This window comes from Nomascus leucogenys, chromosome 18, assembly GCF_006542625.1.
Source record: "Nomascus leucogenys isolate Asia chromosome 18, Asia_NLE_v1, whole genome shotgun sequence".
NCBI lineage: Eukaryota > Metazoa > Chordata > Mammalia > Primates > Hylobatidae > Nomascus > Nomascus leucogenys.
Genome location: NC_044398.1, coordinates 55388283 through 55400383, shown reverse-complemented (window position 1 = coordinate 55400383; position 12101 = coordinate 55388283). Strand labels below are relative to the sequence as shown.

The following is a 12101-nucleotide window of genomic DNA, read 5'->3' as shown; positions in this document are numbered from 1 at the left end:
AGTGAGCCAAGATCATGCCACTGCACTGCAGCCTGGGCGACAGAGTGAGATTCCATCTCAAAGAAAATAAAAGAAAAAGAAAAGAAAGGCACCATGTTGCTAAAAGAAAAGTTATTAATTCTTCCCAGTTTTCTATAAATTTAATGTAATTTTAAGAAAAATATCAGTAGGATTTTATTTACTTGAAATTCACAGACTGATTCTAAAGTTCATGGAAAAAAGACACTTTTCCAAAATAGACCTTCCCAGAATTGTGAAGAACATCAAGGTAGACCTCCTGCCGTGCCAAAACATTAGATAAAAACAACACAGCTAGAGACAAACAGGTCGACAGACAGCCATCTAATATAAGAGAAGTTAAAGTTAGAATTTATATCACAGCAGTGGAGAAAGAATGTGGTATTCAACAAATAGCACTGAAATAACTGTATATCCATTTAGAAATATAATTTCCTACCTCATTCCATGTACCAAACTAAATTCTTGATTGATTAAAATATCTTTAGAGAAAAATATTGTAAAATCCTAGAAGAAAATAGAGGCTGGCTGGGTGCAGTGGCTCATGCCTGTAATCCCAGCACTCTGGGAGGCCCAAGTGGGAGGATAGCTTGAGCCCAAGAGTTCAAGACCAGCCTAAGTAACATAGGGAGACCCTGTCTGTACAAAAACAATAAAAAAATTAGTGGGGATGGTGGCACACGCCTGTAGTCCCAGCTACTTGGGAGGCTGATGGGGGGGATCACTTGAGCCTGGGAGGTCAAGATTTCAGTGAGCCGTGTTCGTGCCACTGCACTCCAGCTGAAGTGACAGAATGAGATCCTGAAAAAAAAAAAAGAAAGAAAGAAAGAGAGAGAGAAGGAAGGAAGAAAGGGAGGGAGGGAGGGAAGGAAGGAAGGAAGGAAGGAAGGAAGGAAGGAAGGAAGGAAGGAAGGAAGGAAGGAAAAAAGAAAATATAGGTTAATGTTTTTATAATTTTGAGCTGCAGAAAGCTTTCCTAAGCAAGAATAAAAACTCAAAATTATAACGGAAAAAATGGACAGATTTGACCTTATAAAGTTATTTTTAATACCTTATGGCCAAAGATAACAAACAAGAAGTGAAAGACTGACTACAGTGAGACAGTACATTTGCAACATGTATAAACAAGTATGAATATCCATAAAATATAAAGATTTCAACAAATCAATAAGAAAAAGATAAACATACAGAAAAATGGCAAAGCTTTTAAAGGGAAAATTTACAGAAAAAGAAGTACCGGTAACCACCGCATAACTAAAAGTTGCTCCATCTCACTAGTAATCAGGGAAATGAAAATTAAACATGAGATTGATAAAATAAACAATAAAGACAATATCCAAATTTTGGTGGAAGTGGGTAAGAAAAAGGGACACTCATGCCTGGGAGCTTGGAATAGAAACTCATATGGCCAAACTAGGGGACAATTTAGCAAAATCTATGTACATGTAAAAGGGAGTAAAAATCCTTTCAAATAGCAACTCCATGCTTGACAAATCTATCTCACAGAAATACAAGCTCATATGCACAGTATTTTTTGTAATAGCTAAATATTGAAATAACTTCTAATCATCTGTAGTAGAATAGTTAAATAAATCGTTACACCCGTACAGTAGAATTCTCTGCAGTCATAAAATGAATGTCATATATTAATTCATGTCTTGATATAGAAAGACTCCCAGATGCAATGTTAAGAAAAAGAAGTCAGGGGACGGTGGCTCACACCTCTAATCCCAACACTTTGGAAGGCCAAGGAAGGTGGATCGCTTGAGCTCAGGAATTCAAGAACAGCCTGGGCAACGTCATGAAATAGAACAGAATAGAATACTACCAAACTATTAACTATGGTACCTTTGGAGAAAAGAACAAAATAAGAAAAAGGGGTGGTGAAGGAAGATGTGCATTTTATTATTTATATTTTTTAATTGTGACTAATATGCATTCGTTTGTAACTTAAAAATGTGAACTTTGAACATCCAGAAGGAAATATCTTATAAGAAAAGAATACAAGCATATGTAAAGAAATAATTGTGCACTAAGGTGTAAATAGTTCTGCCATCTACTCTTTATTCATTAACTAGTAAAGAAATATAGAAGGCGAAAGAAAAAAATAATGGAACACATTTGTAATTGAAGTGTAACCAAATATGTAGATTACAGGCTGCAGTCTTCACAGTGCCTGTTATCCATGGAGGAGAGGTCTCTGTTTCCATGGCAACACTGCCTGCAGTAAAGAGAACTTGTGAAAGAAATCCGTTTCCTCAGGAGGAAGTGCATGAAGTGTGTGCTAATTTACTGAGCATAAGTTTATCTCTCATTGTTTGTCCTGAGAGGGACTTTTTTTTTTTTTTTTAACGCTCAATCACAAAATCCATCACGGACTTAGAATGGCAAAAGTCAAAATGAGATTTCTGGCTAAGCGGTCACCTTGTCTCAACTGCATCGATAATGACATCTCAAGGACAGTCCATCCTGACTCTGGGAGTCCCCAGACAGGCATTAGAACAGGAGTACAATCTTTCACTCCGTTTCTGGGTCAGTGGCACCGATTTTCCTGGGCTGCACTCTTTTTAAAATTTAATTTTATTTTTGATTGACAAATAATAATAATTGTACAAATGCATAACGTACATAGTGATGTTTTGATACATATAATGTATGGTGATCAGATCAAGGTAATTAGCACATCCATCATCTCAAACATTTATCATTTCCTTGTGTTGGGAACATTCAATATCTTTCATATTGGGAAAGATTTATGCATAGATCTTACTAAATTGTCCCCCAATTTGGCCATATCAGTTTCCATTCCAACCTTTCAGACTTGCCTTTGAGAAAAACTATACATGGCAGGTGTTTATATAAATTACCTAAAAGTCAATATTTTCTATACTAAAATATAATCCTTAGTTGTTCTATGAAGGACAATTCTGGAGAATTGTTAACTGTCATCTCAGTTGAAGTTTTATTTTTTTTCATGTCTTTCAGACATCTCGAGATCTGGCGTGTTTTATACAGTTTGAAAATGTCAACATTTACTATGGGACTCAGCATAAAATGAAATATAAAGCGCCCACTGACTATTGCTTTGTTTTAAAGGTATGTTATAAGAAGTCATTCATTTAGATTTATAAGCAATTTGAGTTAACTTTTTTTCAAGGAAGAAAATGTTAAATGTTATATAGTTAGCCACATGTGTAACAATAAGGAATTGTTTAACCAAAATAGGAATGAGGGAAACATTTCTATCAATTTGGGGCATTTTCCCCAAACCCTCCTAACTGAACCTAAAACTTGAAGGTAACTCTGTCTGTGGATTTCTTCACTTCTGAAAATGAAAGTTCCACATTTTTTTTTTTTTTTTTTTTTGAGACAGAGTCTCGCACTGTCGCCCAGGCTGGAGTGCAGTGGTGCAATCTCGGCTCACTGCAACCTCCGCCTCCTGGGTTCAAGCAATTCTCCTGCCTCAGCCTCCTGAGTAGCTGGGACTACAGGTGCACGCCACCACACCCAGCTAATTTTTGTATTTTTAGTAGAGACGGGGTTTCACAGTGTTGGCCGGGCTGGTCTCCATCTCTTGACCTCGTGATCCGCCCACCTCGGCCTCCCAAAGTGCTGGGATTACAGGCGTGAGCCACCGGCACCCTGCCGAAAGTTCCACATTTGAAACAAATTAATTTATAATGTTATCAATAAGACTAAAAAAAGTTTTCAGTTCTTTATTTATTGGGCTCATTCCACCATAAGAAAATTTTAGACATTAGAAATTTGCAAGATTTCTTAGACAACTTATAGAAAACAGCAAAAAAAAAGTTGTTTTAATTACTGGGTCATGAAACTTAAGGTGTATATTGTCAAAAGGCAATATGTATTATCAAATGTTAGGTATGGTTTACATTTTTTGAGGCAGAGTCTCACTATGTCTCCCAGGGTGGAGTGCAGTGGTGCAGTCATGGCCCACTGCAGCCTCAGCCTCCCAGGCTCAAGCAATCCTCCTGCCTTAGCCTCTCAAGTATCTGGGACTAGAGGTGCACACCACCACACCAGCTAATTTTTGTACTTTATTTTTGTATTTTTAGTTGAGACAGGGCTTTACTGTATTATCCAGGCCAGTCTCAAACTCCTGGGCTCAGGCAATCCACCTACCTTGGCATCCCAAAGTGCTGGGGTTGCAGGCATGAGCCACCACTCCTGGCCGATTTACATTTTTTAAAATTAGAATCTCAGATCAGTCTGATCAGGAGATGGGTTATTACAACCACACATGTGATGTGTTATGGGTCTTTCTGTATGCCTACAGAACTCTGGATTGAGGACTTTGGTAAGTTTTTGTCTGTGTTTCTTTTTAGTCAAATACAATAACCAGGTGAATTCAATCATATTTAGCAATTTTGACTCCCTGAACAATTACAATCACTTATTGTAATCATCAAATAATAATTGGCTGAAATTCTTGGCTTTATCAAGGGCTCAGGATATTCAGTGGCTTTCATTCAGATGTCCTAGCCTTTTTTTTAATTCCTAAGCATCCACTTTTAATTATTTACAGATAATATTAATTATAAAAACTACTATACTAGCTCAGTCAGCCTGATACTCCCTCAGTAGTTCTCAACCAGGCGTTTTGCCTCCAAGGGTCATTTGGCCAACCCTAAAGACATTTTTGATTGCCATAGCTTGGGGCATGGAGCAGGGACTACTGACATCTAGTAGGCCAGGTATGCTGCTAAATACCTTGCAGTACACAAGAAAACCCCCACACCAAAGACTTCTCTGGCCCCCAGTGTCAACAATGCTGCTGTCAAGAAACCTGCCCTAGACAGAAGAGCCCCAGAATAATGACTGTGAAAGCACTGAAGGCAAGGAGAAGGCTGGATCCATTCATTCACTCATTCATTTATTCATTTAATATTTGTTGAATGACAGCCAGGCACGGTGGCTCACACCTGTAATCCCAGCAATGTGGGAGGCTGAGGCGGATGGATTACTTGAGGCCAAAGATTCTAGACCAGCCTGGCCAACATGGTGAAACCCTGTCTCTACTAAAAATACAAAAAGTAGCTGGGCTTGGTGGTGTGAGCCTGTAGTTCCAGCTACTTGGGAGGCTTGAGGCAGGAGAATCACTTGAACCCGGGAGGCGGAGGTTGCAGTGAGCCGAGATCGCACCACTGCACTCCAACCTGGGTGACAGAGAGAGACTCTGTCTCAAAAAAAAAAAAGGAAAGAAAAGAAAAGAAAAAGAAAAAAATGTGTTAAATGACAACTGTTGTTGAATGACAAGGATTATTATTATCATTATTATGTTTACTGCCACATTCCCATCACCTGGAATAGTGGAGTTTATCCCATCCCTGTCCTCATGGAGTTTACATTCAACGTGAGGAAAATGGCAAAGAACAAAAAATATGCAATGCAATGTCAAGTAGTAACAAGGAGCAATATGAAGTAGGACTGGGGCCAGGGCTGCTTTGGATGGGGTGTTCACAGAAAGGCTCTCTAGGAAGTGACATTTGACAAAAGATGTGAATGAAGTGAGGGAGCAAGAATTACCTGCAGTACGAGCCCTCCAGGAATAAGAATGGGAAGTGGAAAGCCCTGAGGTGAGGGAGGTCTGTTTGGTCAGAAGGAAGAGAGATGAGGAGCATGCCCTGCCTGCTTCTGGTCCTCGCCCCTCCTTGTCTGTTCCTGATATAGGAAAAATAAGAATAATGGCAAGCACTTATATCGCATTTTCTTTATAGATGTGGTATGTGTGCAGACAGACTCCCCAGCCAGGACGTGGCCAAGTCAGAATGAGAACTCAGGCAGTGCGGCTCACAGGCCATTGTCTCAGACAGTTTCTCAGGCCCCCAGAGAACTGGACATGAAGCATCGCCCACTACCCTGCCCCTCCCTCCTGCCCTTGAGCCACATCTTCCCATGTTTGGAATCCTAAGACCCTGATAAATTACCAAAATGGAGCATTCCAACACACTTCATCGCCAAAGCCTTGTCCACACTTCTTAAATCAGGAGAAGGTTTTGGAGAAAGTTTCTGAAACACCGGTCGGTAAACTGGCTGAGTCAGAGTCACTGGAGACTCATTACAAATGCAGGTTCCCAGGCCCTAGGCCCACTAAATCAAAATAATGATGGAATCTAGGGTTAGGGTTAGGTAACGATGGAGCCTAGGAATCTTCATTTTTCCTAAGCATGGTCAAGTTTTCTACTGAGTGTTAGAATGTATCCTCACTCTAACCATCAGTAGTCATGGCTTAGCTGGTGATGAAATGGCCTTCAGAGTGGGCGGACAGGATGAAAGTCTAGCAGAAGGAAGCAGGAGCCAAAATCCCAGGGCTGGGGTCCAGAAGCCAAAGCAGGGATGTCTGTCAAGAAAAAGACAAGGTCTCTGACAAGAGTTTCCCAGCATGGGGATTTAGAAACAGTGAACAGGGGAGGGACTCAGTTTCTCAAACTGACACACCAGTTTGGGACTAGGACCTACAATTGGCAGGACTTGAACTGTCTGACCTAGAACATGAGGTTATCCTGAGATTACACCAAAAATAGAAATCTTAAGTCCCAGAGTATTGAACTAGAATTTCTAAAAATTCCTACTATCCAAGGTCTGGGTCTACAAGAGAGAGTTGAGTATCTCCCCAAAGGAAAGAGGGGGCTCAGAGGTGGAGAAACCAGCAGGACTGATGGATCTGGGAGCAAGAGTCATGAGCAACCCTTGCAGAATGTGTATTTCCTTTTTTCTCAGGATGATGATCAGTTCTGTTCTAAAGCCAATTTCCTCATGTGCAATCACCCTGCTCATTTTGTTCTTAAGCATGCTTCTCAGTTCCCTCCCAAAATATTGAGAATTCTTATTAATTTGCTGAGTAAAAGGGTAACTGTTGAGGTTTGGAGAACCTAATTTGTTTATGAACGTTGTGGTCACTTATTTCCCTTTTTGTCTGCTGTTTTAAAAAAATAAAAACTCTTGCTATTCTTTATTAGGGTGAGCCAATTTCCAAAATGCAAAGAATGTGTGTGTAGATTGCAAGAGGGATTAAGGATACAGGGAGGCATGTTAAGAGATTTAGGCCAGGTGCGGTGGCTCACGCCTGTAATCCCAGCACTTCGGGAGGCCAAGGCGGATGGATCACCTGAGGTCAGGAGTTTGAGACCAGCCTGGCCAAAATAGTGAAACTCCATCTGTACTAAAAATACAAAAATTAGCTGGGCGTGGTGGCACGCACCTGTAATCCTAGTTACTCAGGAGGCTGAGGTACAAGAATCACCTGAACCCGGGAGGTGGAGGTTGCAGTGAGCTGAGATCACGCCACTGCACTCCAGCCTGGGCGGCAGAGTGAGACTTTGTCTCAAAGAAAAAAAAAAAAAGATTGCATGATTTCATGGCCTGGTAAGTCCAGGCTAAAGTTTATTCTTCAGTATGAGCTTGATGACTATGGTTGTTCATGAGAGGTGCTGTCAGAAAGACTGACGTCTGAGTCCTGGCCCTGTCACCTAGTAACTGGGTCACTATTAAGATACTAAGCCTCACTGCACATCTTCAAGAGATGAGAGCGTCCAGCCCTTCTTTTGAGAATTAAATATGATATGCCTACAAAATCATTAGTGCAATGTCCAGAAACATATCAGCACTTAGTAAGTGATAGTTATTATTGCCTTCTAGTATTAAATAAATCTCTTTATTAACCAGCGGTTCTCAAACTTTGGTATGCATCAGAACCATTTAGATTGTTAAGACACAGATTGCTAGGCCCCCAGGGTTTTTTATTTAGTAAGTCTGGGGCTGGGCCCAGAAATTTGCTTTTCTTTTTTTCTTTATATTCATTCATTTATTTTTTAATTGACACATAGTAATTGTACATTATGACGCACAATGTGATGTTTTGATATATGTAAACATTGGGTAATGATCAAATCATGGTAATTAGCACAAACATTTATCATGAAATCCCCTCTTCTAGCTATTTGAAATATACAATGCATTATTGTTAGCTATAGTCACCCTGCCTTGCAGTAGAGTACCAGAACTTATTCCTCCTAACTATAACACTGTACTCGTTGACAAACCTCTCTCCCCATTCTCTCTGGTCTCTGGTAACCACTATTCTACTCTCAACTCCTATGAGGTCATTTTTTTTTTAATTACACATATGAGTGGAATCTAAATAGTTTTGTATTTTCTTTATTCATCCACCGATGGGCATTTAGGTTGATTCCGTATCTTAGCTATTGTGAACAGTGCTGCAATAAACATGAGAGGGCAGGTGTCTCTTTGACATACTGATTTCATTTCCTTTGTATATATACCCAACAGTGGAAATACTGGATCATATGGTAGATGTATTTTCAGTTTTTTGAGGCACCTCCAAACTGTTTTCCGTAATGGCTAGACTAATTTACATTTCTGCCAAAGGTGCATAAGAGTTCTTGTTTTTCCGCATCCTCCTTGTCAGCATTTGCTATTTTTTGTCCTTTTATCTTAGCCATTCTAACTGGGATGATGCAAAATCTCATTGTAGTTTTGATTTGCATTTCCTTGATGGTTAGTGATGTTAAGCATTTTTTAAATTCCTATTGGCCATGTGTATGTCTTCTTTGGTGAAATATCTATTCACGTCTTTTATCCATTTTTTAAAAATTGAATTATTTGGGTTTTTTGCTAGTGAGTTATCTGAGTTCCTTATAAGTTCTGCTTATTAACCCTTAGTCAAATGTATAATTTGCAAATATTTTTTCTCATTCTGTAGATTGTCTCTTTACTTTGTTAATTGTTTTCCTTGCTATGCAGATTCACAGTTTTGGGTCTTTCTTTTTGTCAATTTGTTTGTTTTGCTTTGTTTTGTTTTGTTTTTTTGAGAAACAGTTTCACTCTTGTTGCCCAAGCTGGAGTGCAATGGCATGATCTCAGCTCATTGCAACCTCCGCCTCTCGGGTTCAAGCAATTCTCCTGCCTCAGCCTCCCGAGTAGCTGGGATTACAGGATCGTGCCACCACTCCCAGCTAATTTTTTGTATTTTAAAAAATTAAACATGGGGTTTCACCATGTTAGCCAGGCTTGTTTTGTGAAACCAGCCTGGCTAATATGGTCAGGTCGAACTCCTGACCTCAGGTGATCCGCCTGCCTCGGCCTCTCAAAGTGCTGGGATTACAGGCATGAGCCACCTCGCCCGGCCAGTTTTGGGTCATATATTAACTATTTAATCTATTTTGGGTTGATTTTTGTTTATGGTGAGAAATAGGGGTCAAGTTACATGCTTTGCATATAGTTATCCAATTAACCCAACACTGTTTATTGAAGAGACTATCTTTCCCTCAATGTGACTTTTTTGGTTTGTTTTTCTTCTTCTTTTTCTTTTTTTGGGGGGGCACCTTTATTGAAAATCAGTTGGCTCTAAATGCATTGATTTATTTCTGGACTCTCTATTTTGTTCCATTGGTCTATGTATCTGTTTTTATGCCAATAGCACACAGCTATAGATTTGTAGTATATTTCGAAATCAGTTTGTGTGACTCCTCCAGCTTTGTTCTTTTTGCTGAAGATTGCTTTGGCTATTTGGAGTCTGTGCTTCCGTATAAATTTTAGGATTTCTTTTTCTATTTCTGTGTGAGGTATGACATTATAATTTTGATATGGATTGCTTTGAATCTGTAAATTACTTTTGGTAGTGTGGACATTATAACAATATTAATTCTTCCAATTTATGAACATGGGATATATTTCCATTTATATCCTCCTCACCTTCTTTTATCAATGTTTTATAGTTTTCATCATAGAGCTCTTTCTCCTCCTTGGTTAAATTTATTTCTAGGTATTTTGTTTTTGTGTAGGTATTGTAAATGGGATTGCTTTCTTGATTTTCAGATAGTTGGCTACTGTTGCATAGAAATGCTACTAATTTTTGTATGCCGATTTTCCATCCTGAAACGTTACTGCATTTGTTTATTAGTTCTAACAGTTTTTTTGGTGGAGTCTTTAAAATTTTATACATATGAGATCATGTTGTCTGCAAACAGGGACAGTTTGACTTCCTCTTTTCCAGTTTGGATACCTTTTCCTTCTTTCTCTTGCCTAGTTGGTCTTGCTAAGAGTTCCAGTACTATGCTGAATAGCAGCAGTGAAAGTGGGCATCCTTATCTTGTTTGAGATCTTAGGGAAAAAGCTTCTAATTTTTTCCCATTCAGTGTGATGTTGGCTGTGGGTTTAACATATATAAACTTTATTACGTTGAGGTATGTTTCTTCTATACCTGATTTGTTGAGATGCTGAATTTTTGTCAAATGCTTTTTCTGCATCTATTGAAATAAGCATTTGGTTTTTAATCTTTATTCTGTTAATGTGATGAGTCACATTTATTGATTTGTATATGCTAAACTATCCTTGTATTGCTGGGATGAATCCCACTTGATCATGATGAATGGTCTTTTAAATATGCTATTTAATTCGGATTGCTAGTATTTTGTTGACTTTTGTATTTATGTTCATCAGGGATGTTGGCCTGAAGCTTTTCTTTTTTGTTGTGTCCATGTTTGGTTTTGGAATCGGGATAATGTAGGCCTCATAGAATGAGTTTGGAAGAATTTCCTCCTTTTCAATTTTTTGAAATAGTTTGTGAAGAATTAGCCTTTATATGTTTGTAGAACTCAGCAGTGAAGCCATCAGGTCCTGTGCTTTTCTTTGATAAGAGACGTTTTCTTACAGCTTCAATTTCATTACTCATTGTTGGTCTTTTTAGGTTTTCTGTTTCTTCCTGTTTCAATCATGGTAGGTTATATGCATCTAGGATTTTAGTCATGTTTTCCTAGGTTCTCCATTTTGTTAGTGTGTAATTATTTATAGTAGTTTTTATGATCTTTTGTATTTCTGTAGTATCAGTTGTAATGTCTTTCTTTTCATCTTTCATTTTATTTCTTTCAGTCATCTTTCTTTTATTCTTAGACTAGCTAAAGGTTTCTCAATTTTATTTTTTCAAAAAACTTACTCTTTGTTTTATTAATATTTGTGTTTTAGCCTTAATATTTCTTTTACAAATGAATGAAATTAATCTCTGTTTCATTTATTTGTGCTCTGATCTTTATTATTTCTTTTCTCCTACTAATTTGGGGTTTAGTTTGTTCTTATTTTTTCTAGTTCCTTGAGATGCATCATTAGATTGTTTATTTGAGATCTTTCTTTGGCTGAAAAAGTCTTTATCTCCTTCATTTCTGAAGAATAGCTTTTCTGGGTACAGTATTCCTGGTGGTTTTTTTTAATCTTTTTTTTTAATCTTTCACCACTCTGAATATATCGTCCCACTCTCTCGGCCTGCAAGGTTTCTGCTAAGTCTGCTGCCAGGCATATTAGAATTTTTTGTTTGTTATTGTTATTGTAATTTTGTTATTTGCTTTTTTTTTCTTGCTGCTTTCAGGTGCATCTCTTTGTCTTTGACCTTTTAGAATTCGATTATGATATATATTGGAGTATTCTTATTTGAGTTGAATCTGATTGATGACCTTTGACCTTCCTATGCCTGGATATTTGTGTCTTTCTTCTGATTTGGTAACTTTTCTATTATTATTTATTTGAATAAACTTTCTATCCCTTTTCATTCTTTACTCTCTCTTTAATGTTAATGACATGTAGATTTGCTCTTTTGATGATGTCCCATGGGTCTTGTAATTTTTTCTTTATTCCTTTTCATTTTTTTCCTTTTTTCTCCTTTGACTATGTATTTTCAAATAGCCTGCCTTCAAGCTGACTGATTCTTCTGCTTGATCAATTCTGCAGTTGATGTCCTCTGTTTCATTTTTCATTTTGTTATACTTTTCAGCTCCAAGATTTGTTTGTTTTTTAAATTATTTCTATTTATCTGATGAATATTTCTGATACATTTCTGAATTGCTTCTCTGTGTTTTCTTGAAGTTTGCTGAGTTTTGTTATAACAGCTATTTTTGAATTCTTTGTCTGCCGGATAGCTGGCACCTCTTTTTGTCCATTTAGTGAGACCATATTTTCTAGGCTATTCTTCCTCCTTGTAGACATTGGGCTCTGTCTTCGCATTGTTGAGTTAGGTATTTATTTCAGTCTTCCCTGTCTGGATTTGTTTGTGA

The 12101-nt window shown here is 38.0% G+C and overlaps 1 protein-coding gene across 1 annotated transcript in view; it reads left to right on the top strand.

The window, feature by feature from the left end:
* Positions 1-12101, top strand: part of APBB1IP (amyloid beta precursor protein binding family B member 1 interacting protein) — a 127973-nt gene that overhangs the window by 98928 nt on the left and 16944 nt on the right. Inside the window, exon 11 of the mRNA XM_003269376.3 lies at positions 3004-3114. Within this exon, the coding sequence (XP_003269424.1) occupies positions 3004-3114 (111 nt within the window). The remainder of the gene's footprint in view (positions 1-3003; positions 3115-12101) is intronic.